The 26,566-nt window shown below is 54.7% G+C and overlaps 3 protein-coding genes across 18 annotated transcripts; 1 reads left to right on the forward strand and 2 right to left on the reverse strand.

The window, feature by feature from the left end:
- The first annotated feature begins 94 nt into the window (after positions 1-94).
- On the forward strand, positions 95-22,306 carry H310_06941 (hypothetical protein). 9 transcript variants are annotated; one of them, XM_008872170.1, is made up of 26 exons: positions 95-1,779; positions 1,842-2,460; positions 2,510-3,124; positions 3,173-4,964; positions 5,014-5,178; positions 5,245-5,730; positions 5,801-6,268; positions 6,330-6,663; positions 6,718-6,932; positions 6,982-7,520; positions 7,577-7,625; positions 7,677-8,046; positions 8,096-10,649; positions 10,697-15,797; positions 15,851-16,519; positions 16,570-17,801; positions 17,844-18,422; positions 18,477-18,993; positions 19,051-19,352; positions 19,409-19,768; positions 19,812-19,905; positions 19,968-20,108; positions 20,158-20,277; positions 20,329-20,520; positions 20,574-20,656; positions 20,702-22,306. In XM_008872170.1, exons 1-26 carry the CDS (start codon positions 132-134, stop codon positions 20,907-20,909), a joined length of 19,452 nt encoding a protein of 6,483 aa, XP_008870392.1. In that variant the 5' UTR covers positions 95-131; the 3' UTR covers positions 20,910-22,306. The 9 variants fall into 9 exon arrangements, with proteins under 9 accessions (XP_008870392.1, XP_008870398.1, XP_008870393.1 ...); XM_008872176.1 differs by having other exon boundaries at positions 132-1,779; positions 20,158-20,520; XM_008872171.1 differs by having other exon boundaries at positions 132-1,779; positions 20,329-20,656.
- Positions 20,574-22,358, reverse strand: H310_06942 (hypothetical protein). Its single transcript, XM_008872179.1, has 3 exons — positions 21,610-22,358; positions 21,447-21,566; positions 20,574-21,402 (listed from the first exon to the last, which is right to left on the reverse strand). The coding sequence occupies exons 1-3, from the start codon at positions 22,252-22,254 to the stop codon at positions 20,947-20,949; spliced, it is 1,221 nt and encodes a 406-aa protein (XP_008870401.1). The 5' UTR covers positions 22,255-22,358; the 3' UTR covers positions 20,574-20,946.
- Positions 22,317-26,337, reverse strand: H310_06943 (hypothetical protein). Of its 8 annotated transcripts, XM_008872182.1 has the most exons (14): positions 25,974-26,337; positions 25,827-25,919; positions 25,634-25,778; positions 25,312-25,585; positions 25,051-25,260; positions 24,891-25,005; positions 24,602-24,772; positions 24,400-24,549; positions 24,217-24,344; positions 23,885-24,113; positions 23,591-23,837; positions 23,351-23,517; positions 22,752-23,310; positions 22,317-22,701 (listed from the first exon to the last, which is right to left on the reverse strand). In XM_008872182.1, exons 1-14 carry the CDS (start codon positions 26,235-26,237, stop codon positions 22,568-22,570), a joined length of 2,886 nt encoding a protein of 961 aa, XP_008870404.1. In that variant the 5' UTR covers positions 26,238-26,337; the 3' UTR covers positions 22,317-22,567. The 8 variants fall into 8 exon arrangements, with proteins under 8 accessions (XP_008870404.1, XP_008870406.1, XP_008870403.1 ...); XM_008872184.1 differs by having other exon boundaries at positions 22,317-23,310; XM_008872181.1 differs by having other exon boundaries at positions 25,827-26,337.
- Between the last annotated feature and the right edge of the window lie 229 nt (positions 26,338-26,566).

Genomic DNA, 26,566 nt, shown 5'->3' on the forward strand with positions numbered 1-26,566 from the left:
GCAATACATTGCAGCTTCAACATTTATCCGGAACAATTTTGTTATCCGGAGAATTGGGGTGGTGTCGCTTGGGTCCAAGATACCACGAATAGGTAGAAAGGGCGCCACGACGACCGGCCGCCCCTTTCTTCATGCACTCGACAAGAAAGCAGCTCGTGAGTTCACTTCATGACCAACTGGAACACCAAAGCACCGAGACGCTCGAAGACATTGCGTCCTTCCAGAAACTCACATGGCGAAGCATCTGCGTCGAGAGCGTCGGGGACCCACCGAAGCTGTCGCCGAGAAAACACACCAAGGGAATCGACCTTGCGTCCAAGCGAACGCTGGATGTCATGTCGACGGCGACATTGAGCGATCTTCGTGTCGTGCTAAGCATCATGCTGGGTAACGTGCATAACCACCGGCCCAACTCCACCTCGGGCAGCGGTGGAAAGCCTTCGTCCATGCACAAACCACCAACAAACGCGGTCGATTTTGTCTTTTGCCGCAACAAAGATGTCGCCCACGTCATCGACATGCACGACGAGCGACACATACGCGTCCAAGACATTCTACAGCATGGCAACACTGTATACGTTCGGTACCAGCTCGCTTCGACGCTCAAGAGTCCGACAAAACCTCGACGCTTGCACTCTGTTGCGTCGACTTCAACTGATATCAACGGCGGTGAGTCGCCAACGTTTGCCATCACAAATACCTTTTGCGGGTACATGCTGAACGCCGACCTCTTTCTTCGTGGCGATGGGGTGTCCATTACGCTCAAGGACATCGTCGACTCGACGACGTCTGTCGCCGCGGCGGAGCTCCACGTCGACAACGCCGAAGTGCACGTTACCTTAACGTCTCAACAACTCGGTGAGATTGTTGGCTTCAGCGACGACACGCTGCACATTATGATGTCGACAAGCAAGAACCAGCGAACGATACTTCAGAAGCTCCTGGCGAAGCTGACTGTTCATCTGGACGACTCGACCAAGTTGATCCAAGTCACGTTTCCGTCCGACGCCATCGCAACATCTGCGTCACTCATCTCGCTCGGCATGATTCAGAAGGTGTCGTCCATGCGAAAACCATCTCCACGTACCACGTCCGTCGTGACAACTCCAATGAAGAAGGAAACCATGCCGCCTCAGGTGGACTCGACCGACGACATCCCGTCCGCTGTGCCTTTCACTGCAGCCGAGAAGAGCGTGCGACTCGTTCCACATTTCACGCTTCCACCAGCAAAACCAGAGCTGGAACACAGTCCGTCAAGCGTTCCAAAGCACGTTGATCACAGCGTTGCTATCCAGCCTGAAGACTCTGCCAGTGCTGTCCCATGGATCGTGACTGCGACCCCCCTGACCTCTGATTTCGACAAGGCGTTTCTCTCGGCATTAGAATTTTTCACCGAATCACCTGCGACGCCAGCCATGTATTCACTCGTCGCGTATGACGAACTCGTGCTTTCGTTTGGAGTGGAAGCAGGTGGTTCGATTTCCAAGGTATCCAAGTACCTGTTGCACGCCCGCGATGCACTAAAAAAAGTCCTCCTGCACTGCATTCTCCAATATACCAACTCTTCTGGGCACTACACGACCCGACCTCTCGAGGACAATTCAGTCATGGCAACCCTCTTGCGCTACTTATGGCGCGGCCTTGGACATTGCGTTTGGAGGGAAGTTCGCGACGAGATTTTTGCGCGCTGCCGACTCGACCCCATGACGCGACTCGGCGTCCTGCAAAGCAAGCTTGGCAACGCCGAGATCTTTTCAGGTTTCAAGGACGAGCTCGATCGTACGTGCGTTTCCAAGTGATATGGACCCGACGTGACATGCCTAACAGTCCAAGTGGGGTAGGGAATTACTCGGATGAAGTGGTCGTTGTGGTGCACTGCGTCTTGCTGTGCCTCGAGCCGCACGACATTTCATCCGTTGACCCAACCAACGTTTGGAAGCATGCTCAAGCGATTGGATTGCACGAGTTCAAAGCATTTCGGAAAACGCTGAAGCGATTGGAAACGTTTTGTCGAAATCGTGTGCTGCCACCGCACGTGCGACGCCGCCTACTCGAGTGGGTGGCGCTGCCTTCGTTTTTGTCGATTGTTGACCGAAAGGACGACGTTTTGTACGGCGTGACTTTGCTGAGAAAGCTGGTGACGATTGTGTTGGACGCGACCGACTTGGATTTGGTCCAGCCATCGAAACTGGCCGAGTGTTTGGCCCAAGCGTCGGCGACAAAAGTGTCTACGACCGTCTCTGGTATCACTGGCGACCTGGTCAAAATGTGCAACAAGTGGGTCGAGTCCCACGCAACGCCCACGGGCTTCCCTGAGTTTCAAGCGATGGTGAAATGCATGGACGAAATCCGATGTGCCCACATCGAAGCCACGTGCACCCTTGTGGCAAACGCAGGCACAAACGCCCCCATCGCGTTTCGATGGTACCTACCGCCCATCCCGACGACAAAGCAAGACAGGTGCTCGTGCATTCAACTCATGACTTGATAAATCATGCCGATGACGTAGATATTTCTTCGTTGGCGAGCACGACGCAGCGTTTGAGTTTACGTACATATACAACTCAACGAAATCCCCCGTTCCCGTGCAATTCAACACGATGGGCGAACCGACATTAACTCCGGACGCCCTTGAGCGATTGCTCCTGTGCGCGCTCTCAAGATGGTACTCATCGCAAGCCCCGACCAAACTGACCGCTCCACTCAACGATTGCGTCGTCGGGTTCGGGGTCAACTTTTGCCTGTATTCGGCACTGGATACCCTGGGCAAGGCGTGGTGGTTGGACGATATCTTGAAGGCGGCAACGATTGAAAAGATTGGCATTGGGTCCGGGGTGTCTGTGGACGGATTCAAATCCATTATCGTCTTGCGCTTGTACGGCGTATCGTGGCGGCGAGCGTCCCATGCGATGAAGGAGCCGATGCATTTTTTGCTCTGGCTTAAGTACATGTCCGGACGCGACGTGCATCACGCCGTTCGACTGGGCGCGTTGTGCATTTGCGAGCTGCTGTTGAGCAAAGACGCGTGCAAGTCGATCTTGCCGTTGATCTCATCCAAGACAGCGACGTCGACAATTCCTCTAGGACTCGCGGCCGAAGTGTACGAGATGCTCGTGTTGAGTTGGTACGTCGTAACACATGCGTTCAGCACTAAGTTTCAACGATTTTGCAGGCAAGACCCGCCACACGACCAAGACCAGTCACCGCTTTCGTGGCATTTTCCCTATGTGATGGGCCTGATCCAGCAAAACAAGATGATCGCGCACTTTACCGTCAAGATTCTTGAGCGGCTCTGCGCGTTGCTGACGAGCGAGTCCAATACACACTACGTGGCAGCAATCATGTGCCAGCGAACAATTCACGACAGCAACGACGACCGCGACATGGTGGAATTGCTGGCCAAAATCACGTTTGACGTGAATCAACCGGTTCGTGTCCTGGATTTGGCCCAACGGATCCTGCTGGAATGCCTGCTACATCCTATCCTTGGAACTCCGCTGCGCATTGCACGACTTTTTGCCCGAATCTCGGATAGCCAACTTGGGTTTCGACTGACACGGAAGCCAGCACCACATGGAGACATCTCGATTTCGCCTGACAAGTGCACGCACCTATTGAGTCTCGGCATCCTCGGCAAGCTCGCTCGGGCTGTCGAGAGCTTGATGGAGGTGCCCGAGTCCCAAGACCCGACGGACCTGAACACCCTACAGCTACGATTCCTATGTGTTTTGGCTACAGCTGGCGGTGGCGTGTGGCTCGCGAAAAACATTCATGTCGTTCGACTGGTCGTGGCTTGCATCCACCGCACCAAGTCCTCGCTGGTGTGTCTCCAAGGCGGCCGAGTACTGCAAACGTTGAGTTGCGTGTTGGCCAGCGGCGACGTGACGTGGTCCTCTTCGGACGATCCACGCGCGCACATGGAACTAATTGACTTGATTGGAACGTGCGTGAGTTTCGAGACGGACCAAGTTGGAAGCGCCGTGGCCGTGCACGCTGTGTCCGCTCTCGCGAATCTCTTGCCCGTTTCGCCCTGGGGCGAATGGAGCTTCACGACACTCAAGTCGATGCTGACCACGGACGACGCGGGAATATCGATGCCGTGGTCGTCTTACCTACATTGCATGGTGCCAATGTCTCGATTGGACCGGTTGTGCCATCTCCTGTGCTGTCAGCATCAAAGCGTGAAGAAATGCGCGTGTAAAGGCGCGATCGACATGGATGCACGGCGGCGCATCGTTCGAAAAACGGCCTGCACGTTTGCGGCGTCAATTTTGCAACATTTGTTCCTGGCGTCGAAGCCGGTCACGTTGGATTACGTTCGAAAGGTGCAAGCAAAGAAAATCCAGCAAACGATTTTGCGATGGATGTATGTAAAACGAAAGACGCGCGGGTTTTTGCCCGTAGTTGCGCAGTACTCCAAGTGCCCCCATTGTTCTCCAGTGTCGTCGTGCCTGGCAACGCTGATCTTGTTGGCGTGTGGCTTTCAAGTCGACGCGCATACGCGTAAACCGTCCAAAGCGCGAGGGGGCGTGGTGGCCTTCCAACTCGATTTGTTTCAGTTTCTCAACCGGCTGTGGCACCACCGGGAACTGGTCATGGTCGCGTGCAACGACCTCAAAGTTGCATTTACGTACCTCGTTTTTAGTTCCCACAACGATGCAGACATTCGATATGAAGCGCTCAAGTCGTTGTCGCTCTTGACATGGTTCTACCCTACTGTGATCAACTTCGTTGTCCCTGCAATTGTCAAGCCACTGTGGGGCGCGAGCTACTTTGGGGATGTGGGAGGCACATGGATCGAAGACGTTCTGCACAAATCCCTCGACTCGAATCGAAAACGCATCGGCCAGCACATCCCCGAGGTCCAAAATGCCCTGAACTTTTTTGCCCTCGTCTCAATTGACCCACGGCTGGCTGGCCATTTGACAAGGGGGTTTGGCTTTGTGTGGAAGCTGATATACACGGTGCGCAGCTTGATCGTTCCCTCGGACATGTCACACGCCGTGTTTCTAGTGGACTTCGTCCGACAAAACTCATGCGTTGGATGAAGCCGTCTGTGTCGCGCTCGTCTTTATGCAAAACGTTCTCCTCAACCTCTCCATCGGCGATGATTTCAGATTCAACGTCCCGATCAATGATTTCGTCACAGTCCTGACAACTAAGAACATTCGTGTCAAGGTGAAGCGTTGTTTTCCGATCGATGTTCCTATTGTGGCCAAGGCTGAATTGACCTATTACGTTTAGGCGGGCCTGTGTGGTGTCCTTTGGGCCATAGCCCTGCGTGACGAAGGCAGAGCAGCCATCCGAAGCCACCCAGACTGCAATGCGCTGCTACAAGCGTTGACTGTGTCAGTGTTCAACTCGTTCGCGCACTCCGATACCGCAGCTGCGATCGACATGCACATGTTGCTGTACAATGGACTGGGCGCTCTGGCGTGCATGGCGTTGGATACAAAGCTCCTGCGGGAGCTAATGCAATCCAAAGTGAACGAACCGGCGTGCGCAATGGCCGCTTGGATCAAGAACAAAAAACCGCCCTCAACGAATCCTCTCAACATCGACTGCGCATACTTTGCCACGATGGAAGAGCTGCTCACCAAAGACGACATGCCATCTTACGTACGCGTCAGAATGAAGCAGCTTAAGACGATGCACGAGTACGGAGTCGGCCCGAAACTAGGATTCCGTGCCATTTCTGTTTTGACGATTGTCGACCAAGTGCACGTGCAGGTAAGCACGAAACTGCCACCCTCATAAAGGCCTCGCTTGCAGGCAATACTTTATCCCGTGTTCGTCTTAGTCAACACGCCTCCTGGCGACCATTTTGGTTGTCGAAACCAAGCTCATCACGGAGTGGCAAGTCCTCCTGTCGTCGTTCACCCTCGCCAACAACCCCACGCTGTACATGTACCTGTGCGCCGTTCTGCCGACGTTGGCTCGAGCGGAGAAGAGCCGTGCGAGTGCGATTCCCCCCTTTGTCCTTCAAAGTCTCTCAGCAATCATCACGCAAGAGAAATGGACCAAACTTCAAGCCCATGCGATCCAAGCCCTTGGACATTTATCGGTCGTGTCGACCGCAGCCAAGACGCAGGTCCAGTCGCTCGACGTATGCACGAGGGTACCAAAGCTACCCCCGGCAGTCCAGAGTGAAGTGGTGCACATGATTGCGTTATCGACGAAAACCCCCGACGCAGGGCAACCGATCCTTGGCGAATCGGAAGTTTACGACGTCGTTGGGGCTGTCCTAAAATCTCGAGATCGCGCAAAGGTGCCTCCCGTCCTACTTGTTGATGGCTTAAACATCCACACTGGCATATTCGTACGCGTAGATCTGGCAATGCAGTGTCGCGGAGTGGTCTCCATTATATCTAGACGACAAAGACCTCAACTCGACCCTCGAGACAGCCGTGATCAAGTACTTGCGTCGACCCGTGGAGCTCGTGCAACAATACAGCGGCACCGCCCATGCCACGACGCTCAATTTTCCCCTGACCCTGTTACAACTGCTTGGCGAGGTGCTGCATGAAATGCCCCATCTCGTCCAGCGGAAGTTAAAGGACGCCCAAGAATTGACGCTCGAACTATCCCAAACGCTGCGCAAGTGGACGTCGTCGCCGTCATGCACGTTTCGAGCGCAGTGTATCACGATCGACTGCGTTGCAGGTACGTGCGCGAAAAAAACTCGGCGTATGGCTATGGATTCGTCAACTCGAGTAGTGTACGTGCAAGTGATGCAGCATTGCATCCACGTGAACAGCCCAAGTCTGACGGACGATATTACTGCGATCATGGTTGCTGTTGTGGCCAACCAGCCATCCCCAACTGACCTCGACCAAGTGGTTCAGTACTTGACTCAACGCGACTCCGTGGTGCATATGCACCTTCACGTTCTATCCAACAGCACATCATTAAAGAACTCTACGACGATTCAGGTGGCAAGGCATGCGAGATGACTGTAGTTTGAACTCGAGCCATCCATAGGCGCTGACGTTGCTTCACCAATTGTTTTTATCCAACACTCGCAAAGTTGCGCTGGGGTATCTTGAGACCTTTACGTCCACCGACAACGTGTGCGGGTTTCTCTGCGTCCTGCACGTTTTGATGGAGTGGCCGGACCATCGAACCGAGTTTTCGGCCCTGGCGTTTGGCGTGTTGCAATGTATGCTCGAATCCACGACGAACCGGACACTACTTCTGGACAAGGTCGTGCCTCGAAGCTGTAGTCTGTCCGAGTCGAACGCAGCACTCAACCTCTACACGAAATACGTGTTGGACGTGTGGAGCTTCATCTCGGTGAAAGAAATGGCTGCTCGTGTCCCCGACCGTTCGAAACGCATTGGGTTGTGCCTCTTGGCATCGCAAATCTTGTGCGATTTGTGCAACGAAGCCCAAACGAGCTCACGAAGCGAGAGCTTTGTGTCGATCTTGATTGGCAGTGAAAACAACTATGTCGCGCATGCTACGCTCAGCCACATCGTCCAGTCGTATGTGGCATGCACAACCGACGAACGTCTCGTGGGGTGAGCCCGGCTTCTTGGCGAGTTGTGCGACTCATGCGCGACGGACGACTGCATAGGGAATTCCTGGAAGCCAACGTGCCTGCAGCCCAGATTGAGCAACTTCGGGTCTGCCAATTGCATCATTTTCCTTGTGGCGGATGGCTCACGTCATTTTAGTTTTGCCTTAGTGCGGCACTGGCATACTTGGCCACGAACGAGAACGTTCGGCATTCGAACGACATGGTGAACTTCATCGACAGCGCGACCGCTCGGCCCATCACGTCGGAAGCACACCTGGGCATTCAATTCAACCTGCTGCAAATTTACAACGCCGTGCTGTGTGTGCCGACTTTGTTTCGTCAAATCGTTTTCCGCCAACATGTTTTCACAACGTCGGAGCGCGACAAGCCAATGCTTGCCCTCTTTGGCGAGTACATTGCCCACCCAAACAACGTCGAGCTTCGGTGGGTGGCTGCGGAATTGGCAGGAAAGTTTTGCCTCGACGGTACACTGGCCATTGAAAAGTCGTTCTTGGTTCAGTCCGCTGGTACGACGAACTCCGTGCGCGGCTTGGGTGACCAGGTACACATGTCTAGATTGCCTTGAAGCTTGTTTTTCCAAATCGTTCGAGACCTGTCCTTTCACGACGACGCCCGCTTGCTCTGAGTTGACCGCACGCATCCGTCACATTGACGAAGCCATTCCGTCTATCGAAGAAAACACCCACCACACACCGGATCGACGCCTCGTCCACGAGCTGCTCTCCACTCTCTTGATGCTGTTTAGAGCCCAGCCTTGCAGCGCGACGTTTGCTCATTTGGACGCGGACAAAGTAGCGAGGTTCTTCATTCAAACCGTGCGTATCTTGCGGCAAGGGCCGATGAAAGACTCCAAGATCATTTCACCGTCCATGATGGAGCAGCTAGTTGTCGCAATTGGCTTTGTCCACGAATCCAGTCTGGCGTCCCTGCTGTGCATGTTGGAAATGCTCTTTAGCGTGTCGACGGAGTACAAGTGCCAACTCTTGTCCCTCAATCTCACATCTTCCCTGGCGGCGAGCTTGGCGACCGCCAACAAACAAGCGAACGCCCGCTACACGCTGTCGTTGTTGAGCTTCCTCTCAAGTTTGGTCAACAACGACACGAGTGTCCATCCTTTCATCGTCCAAGACAAAGCGCTCCTTCGTCAAATCTTTTCTGTGCTCCAGCTACGCTTTCAGTTTGTTCCAGAGTACAAGTGCATGTCGTTGCAACATCCAAACGGCAAAGACCAAATTGGTGTGTTGGTGGCTGCGGCCAAGGTGCTGCATCGTATCAGTTCAACACACCAAGAAGCCTGCACAATGTTTCAGGACCTTGAATTGGATCTACCCCAGAGCTCGAAGGCGTCGCAGAATGGCGCGAGTGTATCCGTCGAGGTGGCGGTATCGAACGACCGACCCATTCTTCGAACCCTGTTGGACTTGCTCCTGGCGTCTGAATCAAACGCGCTCCAGCTGCACTTGCTCGGTATTTGCCTGCACCTCGCGGAAGCCAACGGAGTTTACGTCGTTGTGCGTTTGTGTGGCCATGGAGGTATTCAGATCCTGTTTGATTTGATCTTCCACGACTGCATCCGAATCAAAGACAAGAGCGTGCAACTTCTTCGTGTGCTCATTCTACAGTCCGAGATGAACGTGCCACGACCAACATTGCTTTTGAGTGCCCACCCCGCTGCCATCTCCACGTCATCTGCAAAATTGGATCGTTATGCGAAATCCGCTCGATCGGTCGTGGCGCCACCAACCCGTCGCACCACGACAGTGCACAAAACTGGAAAACCTCCGCAGTCGCGCTTCAACGACGACATCGATGCCGTCCCGGTCGAATCGGTCGCACTCATCATCGGGCGCATCGTACTATGCGGTCTCTTTCCAGTGTACGGCAGGCGCTTGGAAGACTTGACCCTGGGCAGTCAGGCCACACAAATCGATTTCATTTGGATTGAAGACATGCTGCGTCGGCTGGTCGTGTTTGGCCTTTTGTCCCCAGCGGAACTTCAGATTGTCAGCCGGTGCATGACGATTCAACGGTACCTGGCGCATCGAACCATCCTCACCGAGCCTGGTTTGCACATTATTACGAGCGGCAAAGTGCTGTGGCAACTTGAAACAGCTCTCGACGACGTCTCGCTCACGCTGGACAAAGGATGCATCGTGGGGGTCTCCACGTGTCTTGGTCTTGTCTCGACTGAAAAGGCCACCGCCATGTGCGCTGTTGTCGCGCTCGTCCTGACCAAACATGACCTGGAGCACGCCATCCCAGCGCCCATTCAAGCCAAAATCCATGCAGCCATGCGAAAAATGGCCACCGTGTATCCTTGTAACATCACCGAGGCCCCGTCCTGGCCAACATACTTGTCTCTTTTCAAACTCAAAGCGATGCAACGGTTGCAGCAACACCAGTCCCAGTACCTCTTTCGAGACAGCCGCCACTCGACGACTCCTCCGGAAGACGTGTGTGACTTGATTGCGAGTGTGTGCTCTGCTTTGTCGTTGAGCAAGGATATTGCCAGAGTCAACGTGTCGAGTCTCGTCCAACTCATCACGGATGCCAAGCAATGGCTGCCCTCGCGACAGCCCTTGACACGGTCGCTCGTTTATGTCGTGCATAGCTACTTGCGAGCGCAGCCGCAACCAAACACTCGAGTCCACTCGATGCTTCTTCGACTTGGGCGGCCGCGAGGCGGCAGCGGGGCTGCCTTTGTCGCCAACACGTGGACGGCATCAACTGCGACGGACGACGATATTCCATTTCTCAACCGTGTCTTTTACGTGTTGGGACAGTTTACATCGTATTGCTGCACAGGGACAGGACGTGCAAGTTGTGGCAAGGTCGTGTCAAAATCCAAGTGCAGCTGCACTCTGGTGGCCCGACGAGTCGTGATGAGCCACGTACGCCTGTCCTTGTTTCGAGATACCATGATCCTCATGGACAGTTCAACGTCTCCGATTCGAATCGATCACTCGATTGTGTTTGCTGTCTGCGGCCACCTCTTTCGAACGCAAAACTACAAGCTAGCGCAGTATCTCTCGACTCTTCCAACGCGGCTGGTCCATGCATTTGTTGATGACGCCATCAACTTCTCCGAAGAGTCGCCGTCAGCAACGCGGTAGAGAAAGATAGGTCTCGGTTGGAACCCCTGACGTGTCGTTGTAGGTTGCTCGGAAAAGTGTGTCGTTCATGGCTGGTCACGAGTGTGGTCGAGTGCTTGTCCGATAGAAAAGTTGAATTCTCGCAATGGTTTACAAACCAGGTGCAGGTAATGGACCACCCTGCCCACGTCGCCTCCCTCGGCCCGTTGGAGTGCCTCATCTCACTGGCGCACGCGTCGTCAGCGTCCTTGGACTTTACAGCAACGGTGCTCGACCATTTGGAGCGTGGAAATGCAGCCATCTTGAGCACTCTTTGTCTTGGCTTTCAGTCCAGCGACCCGAAGATGCAATTGCGAGCTGCGAGAACACTCACGAAATACTGTGACTTGGCGACAAAGCAAGATCGATGCGCCAACATACTTGAACACGACGCACTCCTAGAAGCATTGACGCAAGTCTACTTGAAATGCAGCCACGAATTGAAGTTCCAAACTTGTGCTTGCGATGCCCCGTCCAAAATTTGCGTTCGATGTGAGCCAAAGCTGCCATACCGTCAGAACACGCTGCTTTTGAACATCATCAAGACGCTTGGGACGTTAACAAAGGCACTGTTGAGTTCCTTCCGCCACAGGAACGCCTTCCTCGAGCCCACGATGCGCTTCGTCCACGTGCTGTTGCAAGTGATAGAGCTCGACCGATTCGGGCAGCAAGTGATGACTGGGCTGTGTTCGTTGTACCGTTGTCTCGTCCACACCGTCGATGCCATCGAATACGCCTATTTGCTGATGCACTCGCTGCACCAAGCATACGAGCGCCACCACGAGATCGGGATGCGAGCTCTACTCCCACTGGTTTCGACTTTGCCCTTGGCTGACCCACCACACTCCACCATACGAGCGAATATACACAAAGCCTTTGTAGAATTGACCATGGCCATCATGGCGATACCAACACCGACTTTGCAACATCTATGCGCCAATGCCATCTTACGCTTGTGTCAGAGTGCCACATGTGCCGCCGCGTTGTCCCATGAACACTACCTAACACAAATATGCCACGTCACCGCGTCTGGAGTTAGCTTGCAAAGTCTTGTGTCGGTGACCGCGGCGTTGTGTACATCAAAGGCAACTCGGCATCGTATTGTGGCATTCCCACATTACCTTGAGATCTTGATTGGATTTTTACCGCGGCTGCAACGTCATCAGTGCCTCGTCGGTGCCGCGTATATTGTTTGGAAGCTCATGAAAATCCGGCCGGAACATGCTGCAGTGTACAACCAAGCGATCAGTCCGAGCTTCTTCTCCCTTCTGGAGGACACAGTTGCATGGCAGGAAGCCGCAGACGAAAAAACCCGGCGAGTGACGGTGGGCGCAGGCGTCCTCACCCAGCTCCTGGCTATACCAGCCAATCGGCAAGTCGAGGCCGCGTCGTTGGGGCACATAGTTTGTCTTTGCTGCGCAAACCTGTCGAAAGAATCCATGGCCAGGCAAGTTCCTTTGCTATATCGCTTGCTGCAGTGTGTCAACATGGCATTTCAACAAGGCCACGCATACGTTCGCCAAGTCGCTGCCTCCAGCATCAACATTGCCCGGTGGATTGAGCTGGCAGCGCAGGACAATGGCACCAAGTTAAAACTCCACTCTGAAGTGTGCAAATACGCCACCGAAATGCTTCGGCACCACGAAAATCGCATGCATCTTCGACACGATATCGGGTGCACGGAAGAGGTGTGGAATGCGTTCCTGCCGTCCATGTTTGCCCACAACGGACCCAGCCAGTCCCTGGCGAGTCGCCTCGCGTTTGAGCTGTGCCGTGGCCATCGGCGAAACAGCACGTTTTTCATTCAGAACCGGTTGCTTGTCGCCCTCGACAACGTCCTCTTGGACATCACGACATTGGACCTCGACACATTGCGCACAGCAGACGTCATTTGCTGCACGATCGGTCGAGTGTGTTTGTACCTCGAGCCAAAACGGGCTCCGGGCCACTTTGAGACGACCAGTGGATTGACACACTTGATTGAAATGGTCCAGCGTACCCACGATCATCGAGTCCACGATCGGCCATGGTTTACACTGGTTTGCAGTGCCTTCCGTGCCATCAATTGCCTCGTCCGGGTGCTCCCCCCCGCAACCGTTCACTTCAAACCGGTTCAGTGTGCCGAGATCATGCCTAGTTTGGTGCCACAGCCACGGGCGTTTGTGGCGTTTTGCACGTCGTTGAGACTCACGTGTGCAGCGGCAAGGAACGAATGCCCGACGGCCTACCAGGTGGTTTTGCATCACTTGGTGAGCGCCTTGTCAACAGAGACATTAGCGCCGTCGGGGCGAAAGGTCGCGTGGAAGCTGTTTGGCACCGTGGCTCGCCACGTCATGGTTGAAGTGGACGGCAACGCGATCGTTCAAATCGTCGAGCAGGAAGTCAAGATGCCCCCCCTGGCGGTGGTGCACGCGATGGGCCTCACTCGGTTCACCTCGCCCCTCGTTGTGCTGGGCTATGCCACGATTGAGCTCCACACCGACACGACGTTTCACCGGCTGCACCTGTGGATTGTCATTGCTGTATTTGCCAGCCAGCAAGTGAATCCAACATCGTGGGCGCTCGAACGGTTTGTCAGGGATATTTGCAATACCGTGGCCATTCTCCTGGAGAGCTCGGAGATTGAAGACCAAGACTCGGCCGCCTACATCATTGCAACTCTGTGCTGCCACTCGCCTAGCGCAGCAACCCTCTTTGCGTCGATTATTCCAGACGCTATGGACCTCCTAACGCAATGCATGATCGGTCAATTGAAACGCGGTCATCGTGCAGTGTATGCAAGCCGTGCCGCAGCCTGCCTCATCGCCGTCCGTGACTCTGGTGCGGCAGAGGACGACCTGGCATCCCACCTCGCCATTTTATTCCCCCTGTTGTCCACTGCTCTCTACAACGCCCTGTCCAAAAACTTCTTGACCGTCGCTATTCACTACCTGGACGTCACCCTCGAAATACTTCAAACGGTCGCGAAGCACAACATCGCGTCCAAGAGCTTACACGCCATTCTTTTCAACCCCAAACTTCTTGCGAGTCTGTCCATTGCGATCTTGAAGGAAACCCACCTTCCCATCCCACTCAAGTCGCTCATGTGCTCGTCCAGCTTGACAACGATCTGCCCGGATGTCCCGCCGTTCTGTGACCTGAGCCGATCCAAGTTGCTCCAACTGGCGCATTCGTTGCTGCGATTGCTCAAGCTGTACTCGCTGTCGTGCGATATTTTCGTGACAGATTCCAAAGCTGCGGCTGGACGCACAGCCATCACGACGGAGCAGTATTGGGACTTTTTGCACTGCCTCGCGACATTGCTGCACCCGAAGTACTCGTCAAAGCAATTATGTCAAGCATTCGTCGAGGTGAATATCCACCAGCACTTGGTTTCGTTGCTGCAGTTGCTGCGTGCATGGCCAAATCTGCTGTCTCAAGTTCTGTTGATCCTGACCAACCTGTTGGCGAGTCATCCGCCATGCCGTGACCTCCCCGTCGAGTGCTTGCTCGATATAGTCCACCACTGCTCAAACGCGGACGCCCATGGAATTGCTGGTCATGCGTTCAATGTTTTGTGGCACCTCAGTCGCCATAAACCAAACCAAGGCATTCTTTTTCAGTCCACCGACGTCATGTCGTTCATTCAATTCCATCTCGACAAAGCTGGTGCGTCCATCGGAGTCGAGGGCTGCTTTGGCCTGCTGGCCATCATGACGATGGTGGACACGATGGCTGGTCCGTTGGAAGCTTACGTGTCCAAGCCAGGGCGCGATGTTGCATGGGTGTCTCAAGCCACTGTAGGGGACTCGGCCTCGCTCGTGTCGAGTCAGTTTTGCAAATTCATGCGAAATTTGGCATTTACACGAGAATGGGGGCACGTCGTTCGCGGTAGCTCTGTCTTGGTGTCGACGTTGATTCAGTGCCTTCGGTTTCCGTGCTCAAAAACTGCCTTGTATGCCCTGCAGTGCCTGACCAAACTCCCTTTACCCATGGCGCAAAAGATGGGACTGTTCCAGTCGCTGGCACAACACCTACAAAACGGTTTGAGCCCCACGTCGGGGCAGCAGGCACCAGATACCATCCACACCAGTCGAGGGGTGCTTGCCACCAGGTGCTTGCATGAATATCTCAGTCTCTCTGCCTTGACTCTCCACTCCATCGTTCCTGGACGGCCAAAGTGGACCCTTTCACCCGAACCGTTCAGCCTTCTTTTGCGCGTCGCTCTCTTTGGTCCGAACCTTGACCAGTTGTTGGCGCTCCAAGTGGCACGGCTGTACTTTGGCAACGTGCGGTGCGACACGTGCTTCTTTGAAGGGACCCAATTCGTGCTTGAGTGCACGCTAGCATGCCTCGGGTTGCCGCGGGACGCCCGAAACGAAGCCTTACTCCTCTTTGAATGCGTCACTCGCAGTCGTGGTGTGCAGTACCTCATCCTGGACAATGCCGCGGCTCTCACAACGCTCCGTCAACTGTTCCATGAGCCGCACACGAAACTCGAAGTCTTGTGGAGAATTGTGCGCAACCTGTCTACTGCACAATCACAGCAAGTGACCGTGTTGACACTTTTTGCCGACGTGATTCTGGCCACGAAATGCCCTTCCACACCCGACGAGACGACCATTGCCCGTTTGGCGTGCAGTTTGGTGGCGCACCTTGTCACGACGATCGAAACCTTGCCTTGTGTGAAAAAACTCCACCCGTGGTTCCGCGCGATGGCTCTGACCAACGACGCTCAAGTTCTAGCCCACCTTTGCCGCGTTCAGCGTAATCTGGTGAAAATAGGGGCCGCATCCCACGACATTGTCGACTTTGAGCACGTTCTGGACAACTTGTTGCCGATCTACAGCGCATGCCCAAGCTCGGACGACCCCATCTTGACAACGCAGCTGCGCATCATGCTGTCCGAGTTCTGTGGGCTGATGCTGACCTTTTACAAAACCGAGACCCAAAACATGTTTGCCGGATTTCAGCTCCAGGCCACCACCACTCGACCACCCACACGTCGTTCAACGAGCAATCGAGTCAAACAAGTGCGGCTGTGGCAGCACAAGTGGGTGTTTTGCAATGGCGCGCCGATGGAGTCGCCCAGGTTGTTTGAAAAGGTGCTGTCGTTGTGGGCCGCAGCTTGCACACACGCTTGCCAGGTATGTTGTTGCAGGTCCACCACACGCTCGCTACCTTGGCTCATGTGCACTAGACGGTCGCCCACGAGTGCCTCTACGCGATCTTGACCTTCTTCGTCATGGTGACGAGTGAGTGCTTGAGCGGATGCTTCCTCATGACCGACGCGCTATCGATCGCGTTTATCCTGCAGCACCTGCCGCAATGCACGACAAGCGACGTCGAGTTGATCATGGCCATTTTGAAAGCATGTGCCAAGGTTCGCATAATCGCGACGAAATTCGCTGCACGATGCTCGGCTGCGTCTGCTCGAACGGGTGACAACTACAGCATGCTAGAGCTCTTATGTGGAGTTGCCGCGCACGTCGTGCGTGTCGAAATGATCCGCGGGCCTTCACCAGCGCACAACAATACGTTCACGATCTTTCTCGCGTGTTTATCTGTTCTCAGTGAAAACACCATGTTCCTGCGGTCGGAATTCCTCATGACAAGCCGCAACAACTTTGGCGTGATCAAGTTGCTCGTATATGTTGTCCACCGGTGCCGGTCGGTCCAGCCAAGCTTGGCCAGTCTCGCAGCCAAAATTCTCGTCCGCTTGGTGATCGTGGCGAACTTGCGGCACGTCCAGAAGCTGCTCAAACAAACCGCGTGCGATTTGTGCCTCACGGATGAAAACGTGGCCCGTGTGCTGCTCACGTGCGTCCATTTGACGCTGTTTGAGTTTGACATGCAAGTCAATGTGCTGGTTCGTTTGCTTCCGTTTTCAAGCCACACGCTTGACATTCACTTGAATAGGTTCGCGTCGTTCACTCCGTGCTTGTTCGCATGGTCGCAAACGGTCGCATCGACAAAGGCACGCCGGCCCTGCTTCGAGACAACGGCCTCGAGAATATCTCCGTCGCGTTGCGAGAATTCATGGCTGCGTACGACGACATGGCAATGAACCCAAACACAAACGATGACGCGTCGATCGTGGTCCACTGGTTGAAAACCCTGTCGAGCGAGCTCTCCAAGTACTGCGTCGACGGCTACGACAGTCTCTACGATGCGTTCGAGCGCTCCAACCACAACACCCAACTGACCCAAGGTATTGAGGCCACGAAACATGCCGCCATGTGCTATCAGACAAGCCATTACGTCGTGCATTTGCTCAAGGAAGCCGTGGTCCACGCGATCGATGACCCAACCCAGCATGCTGACATAACGCTCTTCTTCCGTCGCGTCGAGTCGATCGTGGAATGGATCATCTTGAGCCTACAGAATCCCGACATGGACATCGGGTACTTTACCCATCACATCGAAGAGCTTTGCGCTGCTGTGCGAGGGCTGCTGCACGTGCATGCTCCCGCAGCAGTCGGGTCCCCCGCCGCGTCCACTGCTTCCGCCCCCGTGGCGCTTGTTTTGGAACAGCTTCACATTCATTCGTGGATGTGGGCGTTCTGGGGCTTTCGGCCGTACGTGAAAACCTCGCTAGGGCAAAGGCGAGCTTACACGGGGTTCTGCACCGACGGCGGCTCGACGGTGCAATGCCGGTATCCCCAGCTCCAAACGCACTGTGGCAATTACACTGCAAAGCACGCGTCCACGGCGTTTGTTGTGTACCCAGACGAGATGACAGAGTCTGTCGACGTGCAAGTGTGGATGTATCTCCCGTTTAGCCCCACGGACATGTGCATTGGCCAGACGTCGTTGTCGTTTCCGCTCGCGTGCGGCAACCATTCGATCGAATTCCATCCCTTTCAGCGCGACAAGATGCGCTTCGACGAAGTTCGTCCATACGGGGACATTCAATTCCGTGTGTGCCAAACCCACGGCACGGCGTCAACGACAGCATCGTCGTTTCCGTTTTCCACGTGCGGCTCCAAGATGCTCCGCAACGTGTGCTTTCTATTGTGGACCGGGTTCGTCCTCACGGTCCAAGGGGTGTGGCACCTGGTCCAGTCGCACGCTCGCGCCGCCCCACGCGCCTTGCACGTTCATGGGTCGGCCAAGTGGCAGCCTGCACACGAAACCAACGCTGCGCTGCGGTACGTCGGCGCGCGCATGGCCAAATCGCTCACATGTTTTAGAGTGACGTCGCTGTTGACTCAAATACGATCGACGTTTGAAAAGTGCACGTCCAAAGATAAACTCATCGGGTCGTACGAAAAACAAAGCGCGCACACCGAGTGCAAAACCACCATGGATCTGCTCCTGGAAAGCGATGTCGGGTCCTTTGCTGCAATGACACGAATCCTCGTCCCAATCTTGACCAACCCCACCAACAAATCCTTGTGCGACCAAACGTGGGCGGCCATCGCGGCCACGGTCGACTTGTACATGCCGCGTGGTCTGTCGTACTTTAAATCGCACTTGCACGTCCATGAGGCTCGGGACGCGACCCCGTCGGCCCTCGTCAGACGCAAGTACCGACTGAAAGAAGTGTGCAACGGCATCGCAGGGCTCGACTTTTTCGTCCAAAGCACCAAACCGTCGACGGACTCGTTCTTCAAACATTTCCGACCGTCGCTAGTCCAACCTCATGTACATCGGTACGACGTCGCCGTCATCGTCGATACGTGGAGGCGCCGCCGCGGACAAAACTGGCAGCAGCTTGTGATTCCTCACATGTCGATTTTTTCTCTGCCGCAAGCGCGGATGCCCGAGTGGTACGGACACCGCCAGCAAACGTCGACATGCTCGTGGTGAATTCTCATTCCTAGGTATGGACTGAGCAAGATGGTTGCCCCAGACAACTTGAATCATTTTTTCCTTCAGCCCTTGGAGCGGTGGCAAGCCATCTTTGTCATTGCTGAGTTCACCAGTGCTTGCTTCAACCAACCCCTTCGAACTCACGCGACGCCCCTCACGGCACTCAAACTCACCAGTAGCACACGACGCCTCTCGAATGTCGAACTCGCGCAAACACGCCTCGTCTCTGCGCTCAGTGCCGTTCGCCATGTTTTGTCAGGCAGCTCCCGCGTGTCGTCGGATGCATCGCTTAGCCCGACGACAGCATTGGTGAAGCAGGCCTCCGCCAGGCATAGCCAATTTATTCGCACCATCACGGATCTCACCAAAGATTCCAAGCCGTACCAGCTGCTGAAGCACATCGAGTTGGCGAGGAAGTGTCGGCTGGCAACATTTGCCGATCTCGACCCGTTCGACGCCCGATCCAAGCTGAAGGTGTTCAATGCTAGGGCGCAGATCATTCCCCCGATCCTGTACAACGAAGGCCCTGTACGTGCATAGTAGCATCTTGGACAGCGCGTGACGTGTACTTGCATCGTGGGATAGATTGCCGAGCTCATCAACGTTCTGTCGTGGTTTCTGCTCACTGTGACGGTGTGGCGGCTCGCACTAGCCCTCGATACTATTCGAGAAGCATCGAGGACGTACAATGGATTGGTGCGAAAGAAGTCGCAGCAAGTTGCTGGGAGCCCGGCTCATCGTCGAAACACAATGGAAGTGACGTGGTTGATGCAGCCAAACGGCGACTTGTCCGTGTCTGCAACTGTTCTCCGCACCGAGAAGCAGCTTCGCTACTACCTCGTCATTACGGAGCTCATGGGACTCTTGGTCGACATTTTCTACATTTGGTACACTCACACACAACGCTGCTGCCTCGCTTTCTCGCCCTCAGACACGATCGTAGGCCACCGGAGAATGGGAAAATTGGCCTCGGCGGGTTTTGGTCGAGCTTGTGGTTCACTGCCATCGCGTTCGGGTTTCCCTTTTTGTTCGAGTACTTTGTGTCCCCGACCTTGCAAGACTCGATGGGGGTCGTATCCGTCGGAAAACTCTCGATCCTCGCCTGCTCGTACGGGATCCTGTGGGTCGTGCTCGCGTTTTTGTCCGTCGTGACAATCACGCGCAGCATCCCTGGGTTCAACGCCACCCGGCGCGTCGAATCGATCAACCTCACCGACTTTCCGTCGTGTTTGAAAAATTACTTGGCCATCGGGAGCATTGGGTGGGAACTCGTTCAGCTCAACTCGATTCCGTGGCAAATATGGTGGGGTCGGCGCTCTTGCATGGTTGGTGACGGGATGCTGTAGGAAGTCGACGTATTCCGCCAAAAAGCTGGCCGCCATGGTCACGCTGGATTTTGCCACACTCGGCTTTGACGTCGTCCAGCTCAACGTGTTTTTGGTACGGCTTGCCTCGCTGCTGCTACGTGGCACCCGATCCACGTTGTAACGTACCCCACGCAGATCAAACAACGCGTTGCGTGTATTTGCCTGCTCATTTGGTTCTTCAGCCTGAAGGCGTCCAACAAGTTTAAGCGGTTTCCGTGGGTCAACTACTTTGTCACGTTTTTGCTGCCAAGTTTCTTGAGCACGGGCTTGTTCATGGTGCGGCGCCCGAGTGGACAATGCCTGGCTCACCGCGTGCGCGTTGTAGTTTCTAACCCAAGAGTACTTGTACTCGGTCGCGTGCTACCCTTCCGTCGACGCAAACGGGGCCAAAGTGTACGTGTTGTGGTCCAAGGATAACCCGCTGCATTGCTGGACGACTGACCATGTACGACGTGCGTGAATATCGATTGTCAAAACCTCATGTGGGGCGTGGCAGTGGCCGTTTGCTTTGATTGGGATGCTTGGCATCGGGTTGTTCGTTCCACTCGCCGTGCTGTCGTCTGGGAGCCACCAACTCGCGTTCCCGCAGCTGGATCTCGATATCCAGTGCTCGCCGCTCTTCGGCATGATCAGCCAGCTCGTCAAGGGCCTCATGATTGGAGCTAAAACGTTCTTCGCCACCAACATCGTACGTCGTGCTCGTTTGTTTGCCTCCATCATCGTGCCAACTTGTTGTTGTAGCGATTTTACTTGTTTGTCGCGTTGGCCGGCGACATGCTCCTGTTTGCAGTCTACTTTCGCTTCCCGCACGCGTGCTCGACCTGGTACAATACTGAAGAATGAAACTCGACCTTGACACTCGTCGGCAGGCACGTTCGAAGCGCCAAGCTTGTCGTGTACGTGTTGAGCTTTTGGAGTGCGTTATGCGCAATCGTATCAACGTACATGACAAAGGAAGACATTCCGCTGATCGTCATGTACATTGGTCATGCCGCCATTTTGGGTGGGGTTTCCCTCTTGCTCCGGGCGAACAAACACTGGTTCCACCAACACCAGCGCCAGAAGAGCATTCTCTAGTCGACAGTTTTGCCACATTACGACAACACGCATCTCGTTATGACTGCTTTAGCCAGCCCTTGTTCGTGTCGCACGTGAGTTCGAGTTGGTTCATCACGTATTTGGTCGTGTCGTCGCTGTGGTCAATGCGCGATCCGACGTCGACTCGCACGAGCGACGTCATGGACGCCAGCTCCTTGGGCAAAACAGTCAAGTTCGAATCGTCGACGAGGAACGACATGAGTTTCGTCATGTTGGCGAGCTCGGCGGGCACCGGCGAGCTAATGGGGTTGCCGCCAATGTTGAGAATCTCCATGTTTTTCAAGTTGCCCAGGGCAGGCGGCAAGCTCAGCAGCCTGTTTTTCCGCAAGTTGAGGCTTCGCAGGCTGGACTGCGGACAACACAATGTATCTGGGATGGTCTTGATTTGATTCGAGTTGGCGTCGAGGTCGGTGAGAAGGGTGAGGTCCGTCGTGTCGGGGATTTCTTTGAGCGCGTTGCGATACAGTTGAAGCTACGACTGACCGTGAGCACCCTCTGACGCACACACGACGCTACCTGGGTCAGTTGCGTGCATGCTGTGAGACTTGGGAACGCCTTGAGCTTATTCAAATACGCCGCACATCGCCGTAAGTTGACAAACTTGGTAAACGGGTCCAGTTGCGTTAGGGCGTTTCCCTGTACCAAGTGTTACAAGCCAGCGTCGCTAGGGGGAATGTACGGCAATGTTGAGCTCGGTCAGGTTGACGAGATCGTAAAAGCCCGGGCTGAGGGACGTGAGTTTGTTGTTAAAAAAGTTGACTTCTTCGAGGGGTTGGCAGCCGCCGATGCTGTCTGGGAGGGTCGTGAGCTGGTTCTTGAAGCAAATGAGCTTCTTTAGCGACGCGCAGTGGCCGAGGTCACACGGCAGGCTTGTCAGTTGGTTCTCGGACACGATCAACGTCGACAGCCGCGTGAGTTTGCACAGCGAGTCGGGCAGGAGCGTGAGTCGATTGCTTGCGATGTCGAGGACTTCGAGCTGGGTCAAATCCCCGATTGCGTCGTCGAGACACGCGAGCTGGTTGTGGCTAAAGTTGACCTCGATCAAGTGCCACAGCTTGTACACTTGGTTCGGAATCGCTTGGAACGGAGGAAGGTTGTGCTGTGCCAGGAACCCGGTAAAGTCGGCTTCTTGCGCGAGCGACAGCTCCAGCGTTGTGTTGGCATATGCTTCGAGCATCTTGTTGACATGATCGGTTGTCATGTTTTGGTACGCTAGTGCTGGCGCCACCTCCGACATGCGACGACTCACTGGTGTGGACTCGGCCACTGACTTTTCCGTCTTGGCCTTGAGCTCTTCCTTGTCGCAGCTGGACCCGCTGCCCATGGTCAGCGCGTCAATCGACGAGTGTGTTTCGTCGCTTGAAACTACTGCCGACACACAACAGTCTCGACACTTTTATTTATACACGCCAACCATGGCTCGTTGTCAACACACACTGCGCTCTGTCGAAACCGAAATGCCACCACACACCCCAGCGACCCTTGGCCATGGCTTTGTGTCCCTGCAGATGTCCTCAGTGCGTCCCCAGCCCCAACAGTCTTGCTGCGAACGCACGAAAGCGCACTTGGTGCAGTTAATTTTTAAGTCGGAGAAGCTGTTTTCCACCAGCAGAACGAACGAACCGTCGTTTCAAGAGCTACGGATGGAACCTTTGCACGTGGTCCACGAGACTGACTGCATCTCGGGTGAGAAACCCGCAGTATGGGCACACGTCTTGCTCGATTGAAAGTGATCTCCCGCCAGTGTCGTTGACCGATCCCCTGACGCCAGCTACGAATGGATGAGACGTGCTCATCGAGTCCGCCACTGTAGCCTCTTACCTGGATAAGGACGAGACCAGGTGGCATCCCCTCGTGGGGTCTGTTGGGGTGTTACGTAAGGAGCTTCGGGGTCTGCGGTTCGAAATCTCCGTACGATCAGCACGACAGCGCCAACGAGGACAAGCACACCACCCAGGACACTCAATGTAATCGTCATCCACGATTCCCACACGAAACCTCTTGATGCAACGGCAGATGAAGGCGCTGTTGTCTTGTTTAGCGTGCTTGATGGAAATGTTGAGCTGTCACCACCGCGTGCGCTGGTCATGCCGGCCGACGCGACCAATGCATAAGGCTGCGACAGCCCCACCAAAACGGAAAACCCCACAACGCGCGCCTCGACGCGAATAATGGCGTCGTTAGCAGAGGCGTTGGTGTATTGTCTCAACAAGTCGTATGGAGCAACCACCATTTCGACGTTGTTGACTGAGTCCTTGCCGCCGTTCGTGCCGCTCAAAGGATAAATAGTTACAGTGGAATTCGGAATCGAGATCGACAAATCCAAGTCGTTTTGCAGCATTTTCGTCGCAAACATGGCTCCAGGCGGGTCATTCCATACCTATGTTTATACTTGACAAACGTTAGAAAGGCGGCCGTACCAGCGTGACTCGAAGCGATTCCTTTGGCCGAACGTCAAAGCTGTAAATGTGTACGCCTTTGTGGGCAATCGACGGCGAGTTGGCCGAACTCGTGTTGGGTAAAAAGTACACCTTGGGCAGGCTTTGACCAAACGCTGCCAACGTCGACATGTCCGGAAGTCCATACCCTTCAAACCAAAATCAGCACTCGACAAATACCAGACCAAGAGGGAGCTCTGCCGGGTTTGGAAGGCGCAGTACCTTGCATGTTGTCGGGGTACTGACGCAACGGCTGCGCCTGGGCTTCGGCGAATTTGCACGTAATCATGCCTCGAATGTTGTTCAGTCGTCTTGTCAGTCCGCGCGAACTGTGAATAATTAGCGCCTTGATTAAGGCGGCGGGGATCGATGTCATTCCAAATGCCTTGTTCAACACGCCGTCCTTCCACCACCCATCACGAAGCCATTCGTGGAGCAAAACGGCCATGCCTGCCACAACCGGTGTCGACTATTGCGCAAATCGTCACATCACCGTCGTGGTGGAGGTGCGCTTACTTGAGAAGTGCCCTGAAGCGGACACAGTCGGCTGGTTTTGACCGTGGAATAGCTTGCCTCACTCTGCGCCGACACGAGAATTTGGCCGGGCGCCACCACGTCCGGCTTCAGTCGACCGTCCGACGTAGGACCCTGTGACGAAAACGACGCAACGCTTTGGGGGTTGAACACGGTTGGACACGCAAGTGACTCTTGCAAACTCTCCACGGAGCTCAGCGACGCCCCGACCCTGACATCCAAGTCAGACAACCACACACAAACCCAGAAAACTCGGGCAACAGCGCCACAAAATGGCAGGAAAGGAGAACGATCTTCCGATAAACGACACCTACGTCAAAGCATTTTTGGCCCCAGCTGGAGAAGTGATGGTGCCAGAGCCATTGTCGCCCGAGTTTCCAGCAGCAATTACGAGCAACGTTTCCGGGTTGTTGACCACGAATTGATCGAAATCTCGCGCTTGCTGCACAAGTCAATGTAGTTTGTCAGCGTTTTTTTTCGACCGACGGTGCACGTACGCGACTGTAATCGTCGCCTGGAAGACCCCAAGAAAACGAGAAAATACGTGCACCGGCGTCCAGCTGACGGCCCAACAGGTCCAAAACGTTGCTGGGAGTAGCTAGTCGAACAGGGCATTTGACACCTGGCTGATTGGCACACACTGGGTCCTAATGGCAAGGTTGGCTGACTCAACAGCGTCGTCTCGGAAAGATGCAATACCTGGGTGCCAATGTCTGCAAACGCGATTTTTGCATTCGGCGCCAACCCGACATTGGTCGAAGTACCACTAAACGAGCTCCCGGCGACAATCCCAGCGACGTGGGTGCCATGACCGCACGTGACTGTCTCGGACTGTTCGACTCGATCGCCAATCGCGTGGTACAGGACGACCTTCGCGACTCCAGTTAAAATAAGGAATCGCGGGAGTTGCAAGTGCCACAATTCTGCCGGTGGCAGGCCAGGTCGCGTTGCACTCTTTTCTTGCATTGTTTCATGTGTGCGCTCATACCTTTCTCGCATTCAAGTTGATGCGGTTGAATTCTCGAGGAGTTGGCTGGTCAAACTGGTCGTGATCCATATACAGCCCTGAATCCGTCACGGCCACGACAACTCCATTTCCCAATCTACGCATCAGTGCATTCATCCGAGAATTGAATCCCGCAACGTACATGCCGTTCGACTGTGCCTCCAGAGTGCCCATGAGATTGGAAGTATCTGCATCCAGCCGTCGCGAGGTCCACATGGACGGTGGCAGGGTTTGCGTTTGGAGCTTTGTGTGTTTGGTCACGTAGAGCACTGTGGGATGCCGACAGAGCCACAAGACAGCTTTCACCCATGTCTCAAAGTTGGCCAACGACGGCATCACGACACTGTCGTTCCTGCCAAGATTGCCCAACGATTTTAGATGCCACAACGTGGCGGGTACGTACATGGGTGAAAGGTGCAAGAGACCGTCGACGCCCGTGATGTTGGCCAGGCCGGCATTGAGTCGAGTCAATAGCGCCGCATCCAGCGCAACATGGTCGAGGAATGCAATGTCCAAGGGCGGGGACATGACAATCGCGGTAGTGGTCGTCATAAGAGATCGAGCAAGAGGGCTCAGCTTCATGAAGGGCGGCAAAGGAAGCACGTGGTAGACACCTGTAAGGCGCTTGATTGCGGCGATTTCGCTTGTGGTTGCATGCACGAGGGCGACTGTGCTTCCTGCTCATCGTGGTTCATCGAAACGTGAAATGGATCGTGACTGCGTACCAGCATCGATTTCGTTGCTACGACTGAGGAGTCGTAGGGACGATGCGTCGTGCAGAAGCGCCCGGATTTGTGCAATTATTGTGTGTTCAACTTGAGATCGTGTCAACTTGACTAGGGTTGGCAAGGTACTTGTCGGTGAGGGCGCCTGATCATGTAGGCGACATGAGACATGAAATATCATGCAAAAGCTTGCCTCAAAGGAGGTCGATGCTGGAAGCGCCGCCAACGAGCACGCTGTCAACACGGGGTCCGGCCCGTCCAACTCAAGATCCATCGTCGCCTGGTACTGCGTCCAAAACGCACTAAACTCCGCGCCAATGGGGAATACGGGAAACATCACCATTGGCTTCGCAGTCGCAGTCGCGTTGGACAAGCAGAGTACTAGATGGAGAGGATCAACCTCATCTTTCAAGACGCGGGCATGCGGACACAAGACAGGGCAAGACGAGTGCTTGGTTGGATTGTAGCTCGAGCAGTGGTAGTCGCACCACGCGGCGTCCGACGCGAACGTCATCGCTGCATTCGTCGTGGGAAGGCTGAAGCATGCCAACGTTCCCAGGAGCAGGACTCCCGCGCGCAACACGTTGCGCCGTCGTCTTCCCATGCTGGTGTCGACAACCAAGCGGATATGATCGTGCCAGTTGGCCTACCGTTCCACACTCACCCGTTTGACATTGCAAATCGAAGTTTTGGAGTTCGACGTGTCTCTACTATCGGACGGCAACGACAGCGTGTCTGCCACTTCCAAGTCGTTCCATCCTTGGAGCTACTTGATCTTTGGTCACCTTCATGCACCCATTGAACAGGAACTTCTTTGTCGTTCTCGACCGCGCGCGGCCGGCGTGCTCGTCCACGTGTGACTTTCGTACTTCGAATGGCGCGAATGTCCTTTCTGCTTAAAATATCCCTTCAAAATTGTCCACATAAAATGAG

The sequence above is a fragment of the Aphanomyces invadans genome (genome assembly GCF_000520115.1).
Source record: "Aphanomyces invadans strain NJM9701 unplaced genomic scaffold supercont1.12, whole genome shotgun sequence".
Classification (NCBI taxonomy): Eukaryota; Oomycota; class Saprolegniomycetes; order Saprolegniales; family Verrucalvaceae; genus Aphanomyces; species Aphanomyces invadans.